The sequence below is a fragment of the Paroedura picta genome, chromosome 5 (genome assembly GCF_049243985.1).
Source record: "Paroedura picta isolate Pp20150507F chromosome 5, Ppicta_v3.0, whole genome shotgun sequence".
Lineage (NCBI taxonomy): Eukaryota > Metazoa > Chordata > Lepidosauria > Squamata > Gekkonidae > Paroedura > Paroedura picta.
Window position 1 is genome coordinate 114,575,554 of NC_135373.1, and position 22,223 is coordinate 114,597,776.

The window sequence follows — 22,223 nt, forward strand, 5'->3', positions numbered from 1 at the left end:
GGCATTGCCCTTCTTTGGGATTGGAATGTAAACTGACCTTTTCCAATCCTGTGGCCATTGTTGAGTTTTCCAAATTTGCTGGCATATTGAGTGTAGCACTTTTACCGCATCGTCCTTTAAGATTTTGAATAGTTCAACTGGAATGCTGTCACCACCACTAGCTTTATTGTTGCTCAGACTTCCTAAGGCCCATTTGACTTCACATTCCAGGATGTCTGGCTCCAGGTCAGTAACTACCCCATTGTGGTCATCAGGGATGTTAAGCTCACTCTTGTATAGTTCTTCTGTATAATTTTGCCACCTTTGTTTAATCTCTTCTGCTTCTGTGAGGTCCCTACCATTTTGGTCCCTTATTATACCCATCTTTGCATGAAACGTTCTCTTCATATCTCCAATTTTCTTGAAAAGATCTCTGGTCCTCCCCATTCTATTGTTTTCTTCTATTTGTTTGCACTGTTCATTTAAGAAGGCATTCTTATCTCTTCTAGCTTTTCTCTGGAATTTTGCATTCAATTGGGTGTATCTTTCTCTTTCTCCCTTGCCTTTCACTTCCCTTCTCTCCTTAGCTATTTGTAAAGCTTCCTCAGACAGCCATTTTGATTTCTTGCATTTCTTTTTCTTTGGGATGGTTTTAGTTGCTACCTCTTGTACAATGTTGCGAACCTCCATCCATAGTTCTTCAGGCACTCTGTCTATCAGATCTAATTCCTTAAATCTATTTGTCACCTCTACTGTGTATTCGTTGGGGATATGATTTAGTTCATACCTGAGTGGCCTAGTGCTTTTCCCTACTTTCTTCAATTTAAGCCTAAATTTTGCAACAAGAAGCTCATGATCTGAACCACAATCAGCTCCTGGTCTTGTTTTTATTGACTGGATAGAACTTTTCCATCTTTGGCTGCAGAGCACATAGTCAATCTGATTTCTGTGTTGGCCGTCTGGTGATGTCCATGTGTAGAGTCGTCTCTTGGGTTGTTGGAAAAGAGTGTTTGCTATGACCATTGTATTCTCTTGACAAAATTCTACCAGCCTGTGCCCTGCTTCATTTTGTACTCCAAGGCCAAACTTGCCTGTTATCCCAGTTATCTTTTGGCTTCCTACTTTAGCATTCCAATCCCCCATGATGATAAGTACATCATTTTTTGGCGTTGCTTCTAGAAGGTGTTGTAGGGCTTCATAGAACTGATCAACTTCATCCTCTTCAGCAGCAGTGGTTGGGGCATAGACCTGGATCACTGTGATGTTGAATGGTTTGCCTTGGATTCGAACTGAGATCATTCTGTCATTTTGGGGATTGTATCCCAAGACTGCTTTTCCTACTCTCTTATTGATTATGAAGGCTACTCCATTTCTTCTGCGAGATTCTTGTCCACAGTAGTATACCTGATGGTCATCTGAATTAAATTCACCCATTCCTGTCCATTTTAGTTCACTGATTCCTAAAATGTCGATGTTCAGTCTTCTCATTTCTTGTTTGACCACGTCCAGCTTACCTTGATTCATGGATCTGACGTTCCAGGTTCCTATGGAATAAAAATCTTTACAGCATCGGACTGTCTTTTCGCCACCAGTTACTTCCACAACTGAGCGTCCTTTCGGCTTTGGCCCAGTCGCTTCATTCATTCTGGCGCTACTCGTACTAGCCGTCTGCTCATCCCCAGTAGCATATTGGACACCTTCCGACCTGAGGGGCTCATCTTCCGGCGTCATATCGTTATGCCTATTGGAACTGTCCATAGAGTTTTCATGGCAAAGATACTGGAGTGGTTTGCCATTTCCTTCTCCAGTGGATCACCTTTTGTCAGAGCTCTCAGCTATGACCTGTCCGTCTTGGGTGGCCCTGCACGGTATAGCTCATAGCTTCACTGAACTACGCAAGCCCCCTTGCCACAACAAGGCAGCGATCCTTGAAGGGGGTCTTCTCAGCTAGCAGGTGTAAATCGCTGTGCTCAGCTGGAAGAAGAAATGCTGCTCAGCTGGAAGGAATTACACAGTGCTCATCTAGCAAATGCAGATCAGGCTCGGAATAACTCTGTCTTGACACGATTCTGTGAAGATTCAAGGGGGTGGCAGGTTACAGTGTCAGTTATAGGGTTGTGGGTGTCCTGCATGACGCAGGGGGTTGGACTAGATGACCTAGGAGGACCTTTCCAACTCTATGATTCTATCATTCTATGAGGAATTTTCAGCAGCCTTGACTTCACTGCATATGTTCCCTTTAGTTGCTCAGTAGCCAGGAGACCTCTCCCTGCTAATTTTCCTTCTGTAGGGGACACACAACGGTGTCATTAAGAGAAGCAGGCCAACCTGCCAGTGATCCAATGCAACCTAGTGCCCCCCCCCCGTTTCTTGCTGTCAGCATGGGGTAAAATACAGCCCCCCCCCCCCCTGCTGCTTGCCTTGCTTTCAAAGACAGATGGAGGGAGAAGGAGCAGGCACAGCAAATGAGCATATATTCTCTGTATATTCCTGGTTGTCACAAAAATATTATTTATGGATTTCATCGTTCCAAGATTGGAACTTCTATCAGCGGAGTGCTAATGGAATACTAATATTTTTTGGCCAAACTGCCCTGCTTCATTGAAGGAGAGTTACAGTCATTGAAACACATGGCACCAGGTCTTGCATCTCTAGAAGTATCTTGGGCTTCAACTTGCCCAGTGGATTTACTGGGAAAGGAGTGGAGGCTTTCACTGTAATGATTTCTCCTTCCAAGGGCATAGGAACGAAAAAAATTTTCAGCACAAGCCCAGGCTTGTCTATGCAGGAGTAGTTCCCATGGTCAATGGGACTTCCTCCTTGAAAAGTATGGGGTCATAGCCCTGGAGTGCAATCCTATGCAGAGCAACTTCCATTTAAGCCCATTGTTTTCAGTACTAACTGTTCATGTGACTTTGACCTTGAAGGAGGAGGAGGAGGAGGAGAAGAAGGAGAAGAGTTGGTTCTTATATGCCGCTTTTCTCTACCCAAAGGAGTCTCAAAGCAGCTTACATTCATCTCAAAGCGGCTTTGGCATTTATCTGGAATAAAAGGCTGGAATTCTGTTGCCCCAGAGGGTTGGACCAGAATCGATGGGATGAAATTAATTCAAAAGAATTTTCGGTTAGACCTCCGGAAGAAGTTCCTGACAGTTAGAGTTGTTCCTCAATGAAACAGGCTTCCTCGGGAGTTGGCGGGTTCTCCTTCTTTGGAAATTTTTAAGCAGAGGCTGAATAGCCATAACTGAAATGCTGATTCTGTGAATTTAGGCAGGTTGTGGGTGGGCGGGAAGAGCGTATTGTGTTGTTGCTTGGCTGTTGTGGCCATTTCCTGCATTGTAGATGACCCTGGAGGTCCCTTTATCATTCTATGAATTAAACAGTTAGGCTCGTTATACAATCTTAGGCAATTTTCTGTAGATGTGACCAAGTTCTCCTTTATGTGTGTGTCCTATTTACAAAAAAAGTGGGAGCTTGTGGGGGGTCTGTATTTTCTCCAAATATACTAACTGTAACATTTCTTGTTTCCTTTTGTCTTCTCTGCAGGAACGAGTGGAATATCTCTTTCTCATAATTTTTACAGTGGAAGCATTTTTAAAAGTAATAGCATATGGACTTCTCTTTCATCCCAACGCTTACCTCCGCAATGGCTGGAATTTACTAGATTTTATAATTGTGGTAGTAGGGTGAGTATTGTTGTCCCTGTGTGTGTGTGTATTACCATTGAAGCACAAAATTTCCATTGCTGGGAGTGTCAAAGCTGTTTGTAAAATGCAAAGGAAGAGTTCGTGGCACCTTTCTCTTTTCTGATAGGAAATCAATGTCTTCAAAAGGGAGGCTTGCAGAAATTTAGCAAGTGAAGCTTTTCTGACTTGCAGTGTATTCCTAAACAAGAGGAATTCACCTATATGAAAGTCAGCTGCTGTAGTGGCTAATCTGAACCAGGGTTGATTCCCCGCTTTGAAGCCTGTTGGGCCCCTCACAGTTCTCTCACAACTCCCTCAGCCCCACTCACTTCACCAGGTGCCTGTTGTGGGCAGAGGAAGGGAAGGCAATTGGAAACCCCAAGGAGACTTCTTAGGTCAGGGCTTCGTGAAACCCTGGGGTTTCTTGATGCCCCTGGAATGGTTTCCCACAAGGATGAGAGTGAATTAATTTTGTAATATATATTTTTTAAAATTAAACATTTATCAGGTGCTGTGATCACAATAAAGGGGTGATTGTACCATTTCAGAGGTTTCTCGAAGCCTGAAGAATGTTCCAGGGGTTACTCAATGATAAAAAAGTTGAGACAGGCTGGCCTAGACAAATGGATGCTTTAGAAGGCATTTGGAATTATGCCCCATTGACCTCTCTCCCCTCCCCAAGCCCTGCTGTCTTTAGGCTCCACCTCTAAAACCACCAGGTATTCCCCAGCCCAGAGCAGACAGCTCTCACTTTCTGCCTTGCAAGGGTTACCGTATTCCAGATGCTCAGAAATGCCTCTCTTCCTTCTGCAGTTTTTAAATATTCCGTCTTGCATCCTGACCCAATCATTGTTTTCTGCTGTATTTTCGCTTTGTGTTATCTTAATGTATCTGTATTACTTTTCCTGTTATCACCCAAACAACATTATGTAAACCAACCCTCAGTAGAATATTGTATTCTATTTCTGTTCTCTCTCTTGGTAGAGTTTTGTTCTTCGCACACCCCGTTCCCTTCCTAAAAGCAGAGACACAAGAAACAGCAGTCTTGTCGCATCTTAAAGAATAACCACTTTTATTCCATGAAAATGTAAACTCAAATGCAATTTTGTTAAGTCTTTCATAAGGTCCTCAAGAGTCCTGCTGGTTTTTGCTGTACTAAATTAATATGGCTACCCCGCTGGAATTACGGCACACAAGGTTGCTTTTGTTTTTGCTGTAGTTGTTTGAGAGTTGTGACTTGTCAAAAGCTCTTAGAACAAAAATTGGATCTGAAACAATTGAGTTTTATGATGATTCTCGGTTTCCATGAGAGACTGTTTGTTATAGCCAGTAAACTAACTGTAAGATTAACCTTCACTTTTCATCATTCCTTCTAACAATGAACTTATCCCTTTTTTTTTGTCTGTCAGTAGGACAGAGAAACAGGGCTGCAAACAACAGAAGTTTATGTTTATTCAGGGGATTATCCAGATGTGCAGAAAAAGATTACTTTGCCAGCTGGGTGTAGTGGTTAAGAGTGGCGGCCTCTAATCTGGGGAGCCATGATTGATTCCCCGCTCCCCCACATGCAGCCCATCTGGGTGACCTTCGGCCAGTCACAGTTCTATTAGAGCTGTTCTCACAGAGCAGTTCTGTCATAACTCTCCTGGCCCCCAACAGGGTGTCTGTTGTGGGAGGAGGAAGGGAAAGATATTTGTAAGCCGCTTTGGTAATGAAAAGTGGGGTATAAAAAGCAATTCTTCTCCTCCTTCTTCTCCATCTCCAGATCTTGTCCTTAGTAAACAACAAGCAGTGAACAGGTGGGAAAAGGAAACCAGACTGCTTGAACAATGCTACACCATATGCAGATTTCCTACTCTTTATCCACCCCCAGAATTTATCTTGGGCCCACTAGGAATGCAGTAAATAAACATGTGGCTTCATAAGAAGGCAGTTGTAGGCACATGTTACCCAAAGCTACGGGCCCCTCCCACAATTGAAAAAAGGAAATGAAAGGCATGAGGTTGCATGCGCTGTATCACTCCCCTTTCCTCCTTGACAGCCAGTGGTTGGGAAATGCATCGTGAGATGCCTTCATATTACACTTTGCATGACTAGAAAAGAAAGGTGAAGAGCTAACGGCAGGGTTCCCCTTTGTGGAGGGATGATAATTCTGCCCCTTAGTGGAGTTCTGCGCTGTTGCCATTTGTTCATTGATATGCCGTAGTAGGGCACTTTGGGAGTGGGTGTGGGCTAATAAACAAAAGCGTGAAGTGCTGCCCATTCTGGCTTAGGGTTGCATTCCCCTTCAACGAACAGGTCTGAGGTTTGGGGTGCTGTTCGACTGAGGCCTCTTGTTGGATCACCAGATGGCAGCTGTGGCTAGAGGTGCCTTTGGCCAGTTGTGACGAGTCAGACAGCTGCAAACTCCCTTGGACAGAAAAAGATCCGGCCACTGGTACATGCCATGGTTACACCTAGATTAGATTACTGCAATGAGAGCCAGCTTGGTGTAGTGGTTAAGAGCAGCGACTTCTTAATCTAGAGCAGGGGTAGTCAACCTGTGGTCCTCCAGATGTCCATGGACTACAATTCCAGCAAATGCTGGCAGGGGCTCATGGGAATTGTAGTCCATGAACATCTGGAGGACCACAGGTTGACTACCCCTGCTCTAGATTAAGAAGTCGCTGCTCTTAACCACTACACCAAGCTGGCTCTCATTGCAGTAATCTAATCTAGGTGTAACCATGGCATGTACCAGTGGCCGGATCTTTTTCTGTCCAAGGGAGTTTGCAGCTGTCTGACTCGTCACAACTGGCCAAAGGCACCTCTAGCCACAGCTGCCATCTGGTGATCCAACAAGAGGCCTCAGTCGAACAGCACCCCAAACCTCAGACCTGTTCGTTGAAGGGGAATGCAACCCTAAGCCAGAATGGGCAGCACTTCACGCTTTTGTTTATTAGCCCACACCCACTCCCAAAGTGCCCTACTACGGCATATCAATGAACAAATGGCAACAGCGCAGAACTCCACTAAGGGGCAGAATTATCATCCCTCCACAAAGGGGAACCCTGTTGTTAGCTCTTCACCTTTCTTTTCTAGTCATGCAAAGTGTAATATGAAGGCATCTCACGATGCATTTCCCAACCACTGGCTGTCAAGGAGGAAAGGGGAGTGATGTGGCGCATGCAACCTCATGCCTTTCATTTCCTTTTTTCAATTGGGGGAGAGCTTTGGGTAACATGTGCCTACAACTGCCTTCTTAATGAAGCCACATGTTTATTTACTGCATTCCTAGTGGGCCCAAGATAAACTCTGGGGGTGGATAAAGATTAGGAAATCTGCATATGGTGTAGCATTGTTCAAGCAGTCTGGTTTCCTTTTCCCACCTGTTCACTGCTTGTTGTTTACTAAGGACAAGATCCGGAGATGGAGAAGAAGGAGGAGAAAAATTGTTTTTTATACCCCACTTTTCATTACCAAAGCGGCTTACAAATATCTTTCCCTTCCTCCTCCCACAACAGACACCCTGGCGGGGGTCAGGAGAGTTATGACAGAATTGCTCTGTGAGAACAGCTCTAATAGAACTGTGACTGGTCGAAGGTCACCCAGATGGGCTGCATGTGGGGGAGCGGGGAATCAATCATGGCTCCCCAGATTAGAGGCCGCCACTCTTAACCACTACACCCAGCTGCCAAAGTAATCTTTTTCTGCACATCTGGATAATCCCCTGAATAAAGATAAACTTCTGTTGTTTGCAGCCCTGTTTCTCTGTCCTACTGACAGACAAAAAAAGGGATAAGTTCATTGTTAGAAGGAATGATGAAAAGTGAAGGTTAATCTCTGATCTAGAGAGCCAGGTTTGATTCCCCACTCCTCCTCCACATGCAGCCAGCTGAGTTACCTTGGGTCAGGCACAGTCCTGTTAGAACTGTTATTGCAGAACAGCTTTCTTGGCCTCACCTACCTCATTGTGGGGAGAGGAAGGGAAAGGTATTTGTAAGGGACTTCTTTAGGTAGTGAAAAGCAGGCTATAAAAACCAACTCTTCCTCTTCTTCTTCTTCGATGTGCTCTTTATGGGACTGCCCTTTAAAGCAGGGGTAGTCAACCTGTGGTCCTCCAGATGTCCATGGACTACAATTACCATGAGCCCCTGCCAGCGTTTGCTGGAATTGTAGTCCATGGACATCTGGAGGACCACAGGTTGACTACCCCTGCTTTAAAAGTGTTTGGAAACTTCAGTTGGTGCAGCCACATGATACAGGCTGGATGTGGGGTGTAGGAATCATGTCAGCCCAGTATAGGCCCATCTACATGACCTTTAAAGCCTATATGGTTTGGGACCCACATGCCTGAAGGACCACCTGCTCCCTCGTGAAGCTACCCAAGCACTCTGGGCATCCTCTGAGGCCCTGCTTTGGGACCTTGGTCTTCAGAGATTAGGCAACCCAGGAGAGGGCCTTCTCTGTTGTGGCCCCAAACCCTGGAACTCTCTCTTCAGACAGGTTCCTCTGTCCCCTTCTGCTGCTATTTCCTGACATTCAGTGAAGGCTTTATTCTTCAAGCAAAGGTTGGATCCACATTTTTCTTGGATGCTTTAGGATGCTTTGGGCTGATCCTGCGTTGAGCAGGGGGTTGGACTAGATGGCCTGTATGGCCCCTTCCAACTCTATGATTCTATGATTCAATGTAATAATAAGAATAAGAATAAAATTATTTATAACCCGCCCTTTTCCAAAGGCTTAAGGCAGGTAACAGCATATAAACCATAATAATTCAATACACTTCAAATATAAATTACGTTGTGATTAAGAGCATCAGTTTATAATCTGGCAAGCTGGGTTTGATTCCCTGCTCCTCCGCATGCAGCCAGCTGGGTGACCTTGGGTTGATTAGAGTCCTGTTAGAGCTGTTCTTGCAGAGCATTTCTGTCTGAGTTCTCTCAGCCCCACCTAACTCACAGGGTGTCTGTGGTGGAGAATGGAAGGGTAGGCAATTGTAAGCCGTTTTTAAGATTCCCTTAGGTAGTGAAAAGTGGGATATAAAAACCAGCTCTTCTAAAATCACCAATTTGATGTTCCCTCAGTGCTCCCTCTTTCCTTGTTAGTTTATTTGCGTATTTGTTTTAGCTTTACTTTTAATGATTTTTTGTTGTCAGTTATAACGAATTCTAAGATGGTATTTGCTTGCTTATGTTTTAATTTGTTAGCTATCTAGGTGGCCCTCATGAGGGCAAAAAGGCGGGCTGTACACTTTGTAAATTAAAAACAAAAACAAAATGACAAATTAAGAAAAATAAAATGCAATGTTTTTTAAAAATCCCATGAGGCCTCTGTTGAAAAGATAGGTGATTTTCTCTCTCTCAAGGTTGTTGGCGGCCCTATTTCCCCCTCCTTCATTTTATTTTCCCAACTCTCTGATATTAGAATGACAGATAGTGACTAATCCATTCTTACCCACTGAGTTCCACAGCTTGACAAGGACTTGAACCTGGGTCTCCCTCATCTGACATTCTAACCCAGGCTTTCTCAACCAGGGTTTCATGAAACCCTGGGGTTTCTTCACAGCCCTGGAACACTTTCCTGAATGGAAGTTAACAATTTTTTAATATCTGTTTTAAATTCTTTAAACATTTATTGGGTGATATGACCTTATAGGTTCATCTCAACCTGCTCCCCCTCCCAAAATGGCCAATGGTGGGCCTGGAGGGGGTGGGAAAGGGAGGGGCCTCAGGTGGGCGTGTCCACAGCTCTGCTTCCCAACCCTGTTCTGCACGATTGTGCCTCTTCTGGGATTTCTCAAAGCCTGAAGAATGTTTCAGGGGTTTCTCAATGGTAAACAAATAATTGAGAAAGGCTGTTTGAACCGCTACTGTACTCTAGCACTCCAGAAAGAAAAAGCTGTCTCAGGACATGCTGGAATCATTTACGGTAGTCTTTATTTTGAACACAAGAACGTTAAGGAGAGACTGTGCTGGGTGCAACGAAGATCTAAAATTGTACCCAGTGCTATCCAATAGCATACTTTGATGGTGTGCAAGACAGTTGTGAAAAGTTCATGCCTTAGTATGGGTAAGGTAGCACTCTGCCGTTTTTGAAGCTAGGGAACATGGTTTTCATGGTTTTTTCGGGGTTGCCAACCCAGAGTTGGGAAAGTCCTGGAGATTTGAGTCTAGGGAGGGGAGAAATCCCAATGGGTTATACCATAGAACACACCCTCCAAAGCTGCCGTTTTCTCTGGGGGAAATTGCAGTCTCTGTAGCCCAGAGATCAGTTGTAATTCCAGGAGATCTCCAGGCACACCTGGAGGTTGTCAACCCTATTTGGTTAGGGTCTAGTTCAGGGATAGTCAAACTGCGGCCCTCCAGATGTCCATGGACTACAATTCCCAGGAGCCCCTGCCAGCATTCGCTGGCAGGGGCTCCTGGGAATTGTAGTCCATGGACATCTGGAGGGCCGCAGTTTGACTACCCCTGGTCTAGGTGGTGTGGAGTCCTCCAGTCTTTGTTGAGATCATGTAAGGGTTTCCTGTCACTGTACCTAATTCCTGTATCAGTTTAATAGAGTCAGTTTTGGGAGTGCCTTCAGAGAGCCAGTTTGGTGTAGTGGTTAGGAGTGCGGACTTCTAATCTGGCATGCCGGGTTCGATTCCCCACTCCCCCACATGCAACCAGCTGGGTGACCTTGGGCTCGCCACGGCACTGATAAAACTGTTCTGACCGAGCAGTGATATCAGGGCTCTCTCAGCCTCACCCACCCCACAGGGTGTCTGTTGTGGGGAGAGGAATGGGAAGACGACTGTAAGCCGCTTTGAGCCTCCTTCAGGTAGGGGAAAGCGGCATATAAGAACCAACTTTTCTTCTTCTTCTTCTTCTTGTACCATCCCTTAAAATCAAAGATATCGTTGGAAATTCGTGGCAATATTGGTTGAATGATCCGTTGATTTCCTAGACACATCAGGGCTGGCTTATCTACTTAGCACATGTAGCTCATGCTACGGGCCCCGCACTTTCAGGGGCCCCGTACAGTGCTTTCCTGTTTATGTATCAAGGCTGTAGCCTCTCTCCTCCCCCCTTTTCCCAATTTAAGGACAGTGTGACACCCTTTCCACTATGCCCCCCCCCCCCTCCCACTGCTGTTCTCGCCACAGCTGTACCTTGCTAGGGGTCCTGTGAATCCTTAAACAGGCTGTGGTGCTATGAGCTCCGTGAATCCTTAAACCACTCCTGAGACACATGGAAACTTTTCAAAAGGAAGAGAAAATTAATCTCCATTCATGTGAGTATTTGATAGCCAGACATTTGTATTAACTGCTTTGACAGGTCATTTGCCAGCTTCTCGTCCACTTGCTTTCAATTGTCACTTGAGAAACTGCCATGAGCTAGCTGTAATTAAGCAATCAAAAAGAAATCGTAGATTTCCTGAAGCTCTATAGCAGACAGCATCACAGCACATCAGCTTGAGAAGAATGGAAGCAGGTGGTCAGGAAGGCCTGGGATTTAAAAAAACCCCCACTAAGTATAGATTTGGGGTTTGCTCCTAATTAGGTCAGTGTCTACATTTTCTCGATTAATTTGCGTTTCCCCTTCCTTCAAAGGAGCTCAGAAATGTCTTAGTCAAGCGATCCTGTGATGACACCACATTTCCTAATATAATTTGCCTCGAATTAGCTTCAGTTAGGTTAAAGTAAATTAAGTGGCAGCTAATTTTCAAAGCTGGTTAAAGAGAGACGTTTTGTTCTCAGAGATAAAAGGGGGCAACAATTAGAGTAGCAAATCTATATGGAATTATGAAGGAGAGAGACTCTGAAGCAGGAAGTATAATACCTGCTGCACGAGGGCCTCTTCAATCACATGGATTGCTTGTGCTTGCACATTTCATGTACATAAACCCAACTGGAACTTCCTTCAATTATAAGGATACCAGTTTGGATTGTTGCCAGGTCCCCCTGCCCCCACCGGCTGGAGATGGGAGAGTGAGATGGTCCGACCCAGGTTGGGAAAGTCCTGAAGATTTGGGGATGGAGGCTAGGGAGGACAGGGACCTCAGTGGGGTACATCAGAGTCCACCCTCCAAAGCAGAGATTCTCAACCGGGGCTCCATGAGAGCTCCCCAGGAGCTCCTTGGCCTTCCCCCTATATCCCGCTTTAATGAACCCGGCCCCAAGCTTTCCTTGGCATTGCTGTAAAAATAAGTCATCTGCTGCTTCCATTGACCTGGGGTGGCGTTCTTGTGTGGTTACTGTGCCTGGGAAAAGGGGCGGAGCCAGGATGGCTACTCTTGCATCAGACTGCCTCCCCCCCCCCTCCTTGGGCATGGCAGGACGCATAACCAGCAGACATCAGCTGTGCTCCCATTGTCTACTTGACTGCCTGCCTGGGAGAGAGCAGTGCTAGGGCCCAGTGGATCCCCCCCCCCCCAAGGGTAGGGCACTTCTATTTTTGCGGCCACCACTAGGCTCCAATGCTTTTGGTGGCTCACTGGATTTTCTCCGGCTGGCAGTAGAGCACCCAGGTTGCTCAGCCAGCTCTCCCTTTGCCCATCCAGGGCTGTGTTGACCTTGCATGATGGAACCACTGCTGCTGTTGGCCATTCTCCTTTGTTCCACCATTGATGGGGCAGGAGGAGGGGGCGGCGGTAGGACATGGGGCTGCACGGAGACCCGGCAAGTGCTGGCAACATGCAGCTTCTCACTGGCCTCGCTCTTGCCCAGCCTAGTTTCTAGGAAGTGGGCGGCAGCAGCAGGACTGGCCCTGTCAAGGGAGCGCAAGTCAGGGGGCTAGGTAGCCTGCAGCCAGTGTGCATGCCGCTGAGCCATCTTTTGCTCGCCAGGGTGGGTGTCAGTGGGCATGGACTGGTTATGGAGTGTGGCTCCCACCACCCGCAGCAGCTTGACAGGGCCCAATGTGTCCCCATCAAACATGGTGCTCAGGACTTAAGCCGTGGTTACCGTACCCTAAATGCGTCATTGTCCTAGCATGATTGTCTTTTATGTATGTGTGTGTGTGTGTGTGTATACACAATCTTACACCCACCCATTGACACCCACACACACAGAGACACTACCACTGCTCTTGGCCAGGCCCGCTCGAACAACACTTCTGATAACATGACCAAAGTTCGTCATTTCAGCTTCTAGACAGAGTTCCAACTTGATTTGATCAAGAACCTACTCATTTGTCTTGTTGGTGGGCCAGGGGATCCATAAAACTCTCCTCCAATACTACATTTAAAATAATTTTTTGGTCCCTATTCTATCTCGAATTGATTATCATAGTTAGGATCACTTGCAGTTTAGCAAGCTGTGGGTGATAGGTTCCGAATTTATTATATTTTGCATGCTTGTGTGTTTTTTTTTTTGGGGGGGAGGGTTGTGGGGAAGAGCACATTAAATGTTTAGAACATTATCATTTTTTGCTGTGAACTCTGTTTCCCAATCTCCCAAGAGAGCAGACAAGTCACTGATCATCCGGTGAGAGGATTATGTTTGGCAGGCAGTCAGAAGCATTTGTACAGGAAGCAAAATGTTTTCCTGATGTTTGTTGACTGAACAGCAGGAAATATTCAAAACCAGATCTTGTCTCTCCTGTCTTTACAAAGATCATCCGATTACAATGAAGCAAGAGTATTGATCTGTAAAGTTCATTTAATAAATCATTAAGGCATTTCATAATTTTCAAGGAGCTTCTTGTAATTTGGGGGCATTAGAAGAAGAAGAGCTAATTTTTCATACTGTTTTTGACCATCTGAAGGAGTCCCAATGTGGCTTTAAAAAACATTTCCCTTCCTCTCCCCACAACAGACATCTTGGGAGGTGGGTGGGGCTGAGAGAGCTCTGAGAGAACTGTGACTGGCCCAAGGTCACCCAACTTGCTGCAGGTTGAAGAGTAGGGCATCGAACCTGGTTCTCCAGATTAGAGTCTGCCGCTCTTAACTACTATACCATGCTGAATTCCTGCACCTAGATCTCCATGAATTTCCCAAGCTGGCCATGGAAACCCTATTTAATAACTCAACATAGATTTGAACCTCACAGGTTTAAATTAGTGCCATGATTTTACCCAAGTACCCATGATGATGGTACCCAAGTGCCATGATTTTACCCAAGTAAATGTGCCATGATTTTATCCAAGTACCCATGATTTTACCCAAGTACCCAAGTAACCATGATGATGGTACCCAAGTGCCATGATTTTACCCAAGTAAATGTGCCATGATTTTATCCAAGTACCCATGATGATGGTACCCAAGTGCCATGATTTTATCCAAGTACACTGTGTTTTCAAGCTTCCTTTCTCAGAGCACAAGAAGAGGGGACATTCAGAATTACACACATTCAGCATTCTTACATTATTTCAAAAGCAATGTGGTTATTTTTATTTGAAATAGCACAGAGTGACTGCAAGCTTTCATGTCCCCCAGAACTGGACATTCAGACAATAAATTAGGGCAGAATACTGAGAGATTGATGGAAAACTACAAAGTCCACCGTTTATACTTTAAATGGAGATCAGGGGGTGTGGCAGACTTGATTTTCATTCTGCCATGCTGCCATTCTTCCATTAAAGTTATGGCCTTGTTAAACCCAGTGAGACAAACCCTGTGGCATTATACCCCATTGATGTTGCTGTCCTCCACAAACTCCGCCCTCCTCAGGCTGCTCTCCCACATTGTCAGGGATCCCCCAACTGAGATTTGGCAACTCTAGTCCAAGAGCCAAGGATATTTGCATTGGATGTCATGTTGATAAAATCAGTTGTAAGAAAGCCCAATGCTTGTGTGCCATTGAGAGTGTCACTGGTTTAGTCACTCTAGTTTGTACATGAATATAATGTGACCACAGTAATGACCTGTGGCATGATTCCCAGTTGTTAGTATTTCTTCTCATTCTACATCAGTGGTCCCCAACCCCCAGTCCGGTGACCGATACTCGTCCGTAGATCAGTCGGTACTGGGCCGCGGCTCCTCCTCGTCCTCCTCTCCGGCTGCTGCCTCGGGGGCTGCCCTGCCACTCTGCGGCCGGCTCACCTTTGGTGCTCTCCAGCAGCTGCCATGGCTGGGGCTCCCCCTCGGTGTGGCACTACACAGCTGCTGCTGGCAGCGCCCCCCCCAGTGGGTGGTGGGAAGTCGGGCGCTGGGGCTCAGGTGGCGGCGATGTCCCTCGGCAAAAGACTACCCCCCCCCCGGCCTCAGTAAAATTGTCAAGCGTTGACCGGTCCCCGGTGTTAAAAAGGTTGGGGACCACTGTTCTAAATGCCTTGGAAGCTGAATAGATTCTTCCCATCTCCTGTATGTATGATATACAAGGTGGCGGGTTCTCCTTCCTTAGAAGTTTTTAAGCAGAGGCTAGATAGCCATCTGGCAGAAATGCTGATTCTGTGAAATTAGTGGGTGGGTGGGCAGAAGGGATTGTGTTGGTGCTTGGCTCTGGTGACCCTTTCTTGCATGTCCTTGCATGTTCTTGCATGTGGATGAATTTCCTCCAGGCTAGACTGGCCAGGGATTCTGGTTTTCATGGGGGCATCGTCTAGGCATGGAATACAGGTCACTGTGGTGAGCAGGTATTTGTGAATGTAGTGCATTGTGCACGGAGTTGGACTACATCAGGGGTGGGCAAACTGTGGCCCTCCAGATGTCCATGGACAACAATCCCCAGGAGCCCCTACCTGGTAGGGGCTCCTGGGAATTGTAGTCCATGGACATCTGGAGGGCCACAGTTTGCCCGCCCCTGGACTAGATAACCCTGGAAGTCCTTTCCAACTCTATGATCCTATAAACTAGTAATAATCGCAGTGATTTACTTTGATTTAAGCTGTCTAATGACCGTATTCCCTCTTTCCCTTTGCTTCTCCTTCCCAGGCTTTTTAGTGCAATTTTAGAACAAGCAACCAAAGCAGATGGAGTGAATTCAATAGGAGGGAAAGGCGCAGGATTCGACGTTAAAGCACTTCGGGCTTTCCGAGTACTACGCCCCTTACGGCTGGTCTCCGGCGTTCCTAGTAAGTAACCAGGCTCCTGCCCGTCTGTCTCTTGAACAAACGGAGAGCGCCGCGGAAAGCAGTGTGTGAAATTACGTTCCTACCTGGCATGATAAACTGATTTCAGGGTGGGGAGTTAGACAGATGTTGCACGAGGGCTGTGATTACAGGTTTCATCAAACACTTAGCAACAAATAAGGAGAGCTTAAGGTGAGATGCCGCGGCAGAGAAGCTTCATCAGAGCGGGGTTTGCTCGTTGTGTGATCAAGCGATCTTTAAACGATCTGAGATAATAGTTCGGTTCCAAACAACACGAAATGAATATGTAATCACTGTAATGAGCCTAATATGAATTAAATCAGCAGAGCAACTGTGCTGCTGGCTCTGAAGTTGATGTTTATTAATAGCGTACGGCTGGCGGGATGAAGGAGCCCGCCCATCGCCTCGGTGCCCGTTTTGGAAAGACACCCACTTTGATTACCCCCTGGCATCCATCTCAGGAAGCTGTGCAAGACCAGAGCGATCATTTATGAGACAATCGTAGGGGTGCGGGTCGGGGGGATTGTTTTCATGCATCGGGCACGCTCATTTCGTTAGGAGTAGCGTGGTCTAGGAGCAAACTGAAGTTTGCAGATATCTGAAAAACCTGAAAAACAGAGAAGATAGAGGGACAAACGTGGACAACACCAATAGTAGGAGCTATTGAGAGCCAGTCTGGTGTAATGGTTAAGAGCCTCTAATCTGGAGAACTAGGGTTGATTTCCTGCTCTTCCACATGCAGCCAGCTGGGTGACCTTGGCTAGTCACAGTACTCTCAGAGCTCTCTCAGCCTCACCTATCTCACAGGGTGTCTGTTGTGGGGAGAGGAAGAGTAAAGTGTTTATCAACTACTTTGAGACTCTGAGTAGTGAAAAGCGGGTTATAAAAACCAACTCCTTCCTTCCTATTGTCTGTCTCTTGAGAAGTAAGAGTGCAGAAGGAGAAGTTGAGAACAGATTGGGGCATTATCAAAATAGCTCCAGATGCTACGCAGCAAGTGCATATAGGCTAGATATCAGGAAAACAATTTTCACAGTCAGAGTAGTTCAGCAGTGGAATAGGCTGCCTAAGGAGGTGGTGAGCTCCCCCTCACTGGCAGTCTTCAAGCAAAGGTTGGATACACACTTTTCTTGGATGCTTTAGGATGCTCTGGGCTGATCCTGCGTTGAGCAGGGGGTTGGACTAGATGGCCTGTGTGGCCCCTTCCAACTCTATGATTCTAAGTGATCCATCTCTTTTTGGTTAACAAACAACAGTGTTAGGACCAGTGAATTTGATCAGAACCATAAAAGGAGGATGCTTTAGGATTAAGGGTAGAGATGGCACAGCTTCCCACTCCTGCCTTTCAGTCCTACCAGCCCTCTGCAGAAGGATCAGGCTTTTCCCAATGTGTTATCAAGGTTGGTCCCCTCTCTAAGATTTCATGGTGGCTTCAAAAATTAGTTGCCGTAGAGTTCAGCTTCATCATACCTTTTTGCCCCTTATTAGTTTGTAGTAGTGTTCTTCTCTTGGCTTAATTTTTCAACGAAGAGAATTATGTGAGAAGGATGTTGATCCTTTCTTCCCACGCATTTTTTTTCCACCGGTGTGTGTGTGTGTGGGTGGGGAATCACACCTGAGCTGACTTTACATCTGTTGGAGACAAAAGTACAGGTAAGTTGTTCCCCAGCGGATTTAAGAGCAGCTCAGGGGTGGCTTTTCCAGAGATTAAAAAAAAGGAAATTGGGTGGGTTATCTTTTCCTGCTCTGTCCCTATGCTGTTCTCTTCCTCAATAAAGCAACCTGGCTGCATTTGCAAAAGTAAAAGAAAAACCACAAGGCCATCCAGCCCAGAGAGGGACCCTTCAAGTTTTTGAACAGAGCAAAACAATCCTTTGACAGGTCCCTTCTTCTTTTAAACACCTCCAAGGAAGATGCTTCAGTGGCCTCTCTTAGACCGTTTATGCACTGGGCACTTTGCTGCCCCAGCTCTCGTGCAGGAACACAAATAGGGGGCAGATGAGGTGCACTGGGCCAAATGCTCCCCCGTGTGGGTGCAGGAAGAGGTGGGGCCACCTGCCACGACTAAAACTCCAGCCTGCAACCCAGCATGAAACCTCCAGTGCATAAACGGTCTTATAGCTGCAGAGTCTTTTCTGAAAATGTGCATTCCACAACACAACTTTAATCATTCTGGATACTAATATTATTATTTAGACTTTGTTTCCTTCATTTCAGTTCAGAATCTTTCTTTCTCTCATTTATGTACACTGTGAAATATGGAAAACTGGTTATAATTTTTTTTTTTTTTGCGGACGTTTCATTGCATATTGGGCTGTTGGAGGGCAAAATGAGGCCTTGGAAGTTGTGGGAGAGAACGATGCCATTTTTAAAATAAAAACAACTCTCCCATCGTGATTGGAAAGGGCAGACTAGTTCACCCATGCATTGAGCTGACTAATGCACATTTAACTTATTAAATTTCATCTTCATCAGCTTCTTGCTAGGATTAATTAATGCTGCCTGGCTGCACAATCTCATTGGGGTGACTGTACTGTCTGCTCACTGCATTTGCAGAGCAAAAATACTCTTCACGCCTGTGAGATGTACGAGCCGCCTGCCTTCAGGTCCCATCCGAAACCCACAAACAGGCCACCAGGCTCAATTTATAACAATTTGCATACGTTTGAGCGGATCAATTCTTGTTGTGCTTTGTGTCAGTATAATCAATGAGAGTGTTCCTTTGTGGCGCTCAACCTTTCCCAATAAAGCTGGAAGCTATTAACAGTAGACGCTGGGAGAAAGGCAGGTCATTTACCTCTGTGGAATGCAGTGGCAAGGTGGGCCATAGCTGCAGAGGCAGGAAAAGACAGCACGGTACTTCTTTGCATTTATATTTATCTGCGTGAAACATTTGTGCTTCTTTATTTCACACTGATTAATCTCCAGTTCCCCCCCCTCCAATTCTGTACGAATGTGTCACAGAATCCTAGAGTTGGAAGGGGCCATACAGGCCATCTAGTCCAACCCCCTGCTCAACGCCAGCTTGGTGTGGACCTCTAATCTGGCGAGCCAGGTTTGATTCCTCACTCCCCCACATTAGAATTGGTTTGAATTCATGTCATGAGCAATGTTCAATATTGTGGCTGTGGTGGGAAATGGCCGTGGGACACCCATGCCAGTAACTCATAGAGTCCTTCTGCACATGTTGGGTAATGCACTTTCATTGTGCTTTTGCAGCTAGATTTCTGTGTGTGAAGCAGGTAAATTCTACTATTAAGTGCATTGAAAGTACCTGTTCCAGCATGTGTGGAATGGGTCTCTGTTTTCACAGGCAAGCAATGGCTTGATGAAACTCTTGCTGCACTGTGCTAGACAGCAGGCGATTTGCTAGATTATGGTTTTGTATGTGGTATGGGTTTTGCAGCTCGCTTGGAGATGAATTACAATAAATCTAACTCTAAATCCTAAGTGAGCTTCCTCCATAATTAATAAACCACACCAAACCTTGCTCTTTGCTCGTAGGAAGATGTGAGCCTGGGCGTTTTGGCCTAGCCTTCTCCCTAACGATCTCATTTTCTGTGTGTGGGACTCCTGCCCCCCCCCAAAGGAGCACTGCTGAGACAGGTAGGCACCTGTGTTGGGCAGGAGGAAATAGCGCTGCTACCTGGAGATGGTACCTCCTTGTCACAGGAGTGAGAGATCCCCATGGATCTCATTGCCAAGTACAAACTTTAGGCCTGGTACACTTTACGGGTGTGAAGATGTGTGCATCATGACTACAAGAATGCACCTTTTGAAGGATGATGTTCTTTAACAGTCTTCCTATTGTCACTTTGATATTTGAGGAAGGTCAGCCAACAGCATTGTTCAACCTTTCCCAGGGCTAAACAAAGCATGAGGCCAGCAGCACCTTTAAGGCTGGCAGAGTTTTATTCTGGAAAAAGAAGAAGAAGAAGAAGAAGAAGAAGAAGAGTTGGTTCTTATATGCCACTTTTCCCTACTCAAAGGAGTCTCAAAGCTGCTTACATTCACCTTCCCTTTCCTCTCCCCACAACAGACACCCTGTGAGGTGGGTGAGGATGAGGGAGCCCTGATATTCATGCTCGGTCAGAACATAAGAAGAAGAGTTGGTTCTTATATGCCGCTTTTCTCTACCCGAAGGAGTCTCAAAGTGGCTTACAATCACCTTCTGTTTCCTCTGCCGGTAAGTTCCCTTCCCGGGGAGCTCCACCCTGCAGCCTTTCCAAGTCCTGGGTGGAGGGAGAGGCCATCCAGAGTCCTGCATCCTCCCCCCCCCCAAATTTAGTGTCCATTGTATTCCTGAATGCAACAGGCTTGGTTCCTAGTCTAAACATATAAAGCAGAGGTCCATGAGTGTCTGTTAGCCACAGATGAACACTATGACTGAGGCAATGATGTTCTGCATTCTGGCATTCAGGCCCTTCTGGTGGATCTCCTGATGAGATCTTGGTTTTAGCCACAGTGTGGCACAGGGTGTTGGACTGGATGGGCCATTGGCCTGGTCCAGCATGGCTTCTTTTACGTTCTTACCAAGTTGCTTTTTGTTCTGGTTGAATACATGTTACATGAGTCCATGTTATTCGTTCATTATTTGCTGTTCAATGAGTATGTTTCTTTTTGCTAGTTCCTTGACAATATGAAGGTAATGGCAGATCTATAACCAGGGCCGGTTTGAGGGTTTAGGGAGCAGGCAAGTAGCTCACTCCCACTGTTAAGGTAGATAGCAACCTTCTTCTAACTTGCCCCTCTCAAATTTAATCCCTAAGATATCTGTGAGCAAGTTCCTTCTTTATTGATATAGGGAGTGATACCTGTCTAGTTTTCACCCCTTCAGTTCTTCAACAAGAAATGTTGAATTCTGTCTGCCCACATAATTGTTGATAAATATGTGTGGAATTAATTCAAAATAAAGATAACTACTTATATAAGTACATCATATCAAGCCTACATAAATGCATGATGATCATAGAATGAGGGTGGTTTCAAATACTGCATTTGACCATGGCAAAATCTAGGAAAACCACACAGTGTCGTTCCCTGTGGGAGGTGCTTGAGTTTGCAGTTTTAGTCCCCACAAAGGCCGCAGATGCATGAGTGATTCTGAATTCATGCTAAAAAATGTTTGTTAACTGGGAGTCTGATGCACATGGATTGGACCACAGGTGGACGGAATTTGTGAGCTACATTGCATTCTTGGGAATATGATGAAATGGAATTGATTCTCACACGTGTGATCAACTGATTTCAAACTTTACTAGCAGTTAATAAACAACGGGCATGATTCAGGAGAAGTTGAGCAATCTCAAGTCCCTTTGATTTCATTCGATGGGATTTAAACATGTACCATCTGTTAATGGTATTTAAAGGAGCTTACTTTTGGTTGGATTGCACCCGATGCTAGTGGTTTGCGGTGAGGAATGATGCTGCTAAGCAATGTTCCATAATGGTCATCACTGATTTTTTAATGTATTATTTCATGTATAGACCACCTCTCTCCCCAAATGGGTTTGGGGTGATTTAGAAGAAGAAGAAGAAGAGTTGGTTCTTATATGCCGCTTTTCCCTACCCGAAGGAGGCTCAAAGCGGCTTACAGTCGCCTTCCCATTCCTCTATAAAAATATATTTACGACAATATATTAAAACATTCATAGATAGTTAAAAGCTTCCTAAACGTTTTAAAAGGCACAAAGCTTCCACCCTACCTCACCCCAGACATCTTCATTCTGGCTTGCAAGACTGGCAGTGGCAAGGGGCCATATGCCAATAGGGAGGGGGGAACCAGAGAGGAGGCGGGCCCATATGATACTAGGTCGCTGTCCAAACCATCTGCTTTGCCCTTGTATTACTTTCACCATGTATTGCCTATATTGCTTGACCTGCCTTGCCATGGACTGTGTTGATGTCATAACCATATTTTATCCTTTTTATTGCTGGTATCGCTTGACCTGCCTTGTCGTGCATTGTTTCCTGTTCTGAGTGTGTATCACTGTGGTCTTTGATCCTGTATGAGCATTCGATCCATTGTTGATTGTTTAGCATAGGTGTGGATGTAGCTAGCTGGCCTGGGGTTTTATGGAGGGTCTCTGTGTCTGAACCTATGGGAAAGACCATCTTTCCCAACATCTCTGGGATCTTTACAAGCACATGCATCTGTCCTGGCCATTTGCCCCGGAGGGATGGACCAGAGTCAATGGGATGAAATTAATTCAAAAGAAATTCTGTCTAAACATCAGAAAGAAGTTCCTGACAGTGAGAGCGGTTTCTCAGTGGAACAGGCTTCCTCGGGAGGTGGTGGCTTCTCCATCTTTGGAAATTTTTAAACAGAGGCTGGAGAGCCATCTGATGGAGAGGCTGATCCTGTGAAGGCTTAGGGGGGCGCCAGGTTACAGTGGATGCGCAAGAGGGTTGTGAGAGTCTTGCATCGTGTAGACTAGATAACTCATGAGGTCCCTTCCAACTCTATGACTCTATGTTTGGTCAGGAAAATACCTTCATGTCAAACCGTTGAGTGGAGGGTAGATAAGAGGGCTGTAGAGGCAGAATTATTAGTCTTAGCAAAA

General features: G+C 45.7%; 1 protein-coding gene across 33 annotated transcripts in view; it reads left to right on the plus strand.

The window, feature by feature from the left end:
* CACNA1C (calcium voltage-gated channel subunit alpha1 C) overlaps nt 1–22,223 on the plus strand; it is a 611,497-nt gene that overhangs the window by 381,531 nt on the left and 207,743 nt on the right. For all 33 annotated transcript variants that reach the window (XM_077340079.1, XM_077340052.1, XM_077340055.1 and 30 more), the window contains exons 4-5: nt 3,525–3,664; nt 15,503–15,642. In XM_077340079.1, the coding sequence (XP_077196194.1) occupies nt 3,525–3,664; nt 15,503–15,642 (280 nt within the window). The remainder of the gene's footprint in view (nt 1–3,524; nt 3,665–15,502; nt 15,643–22,223) is intronic.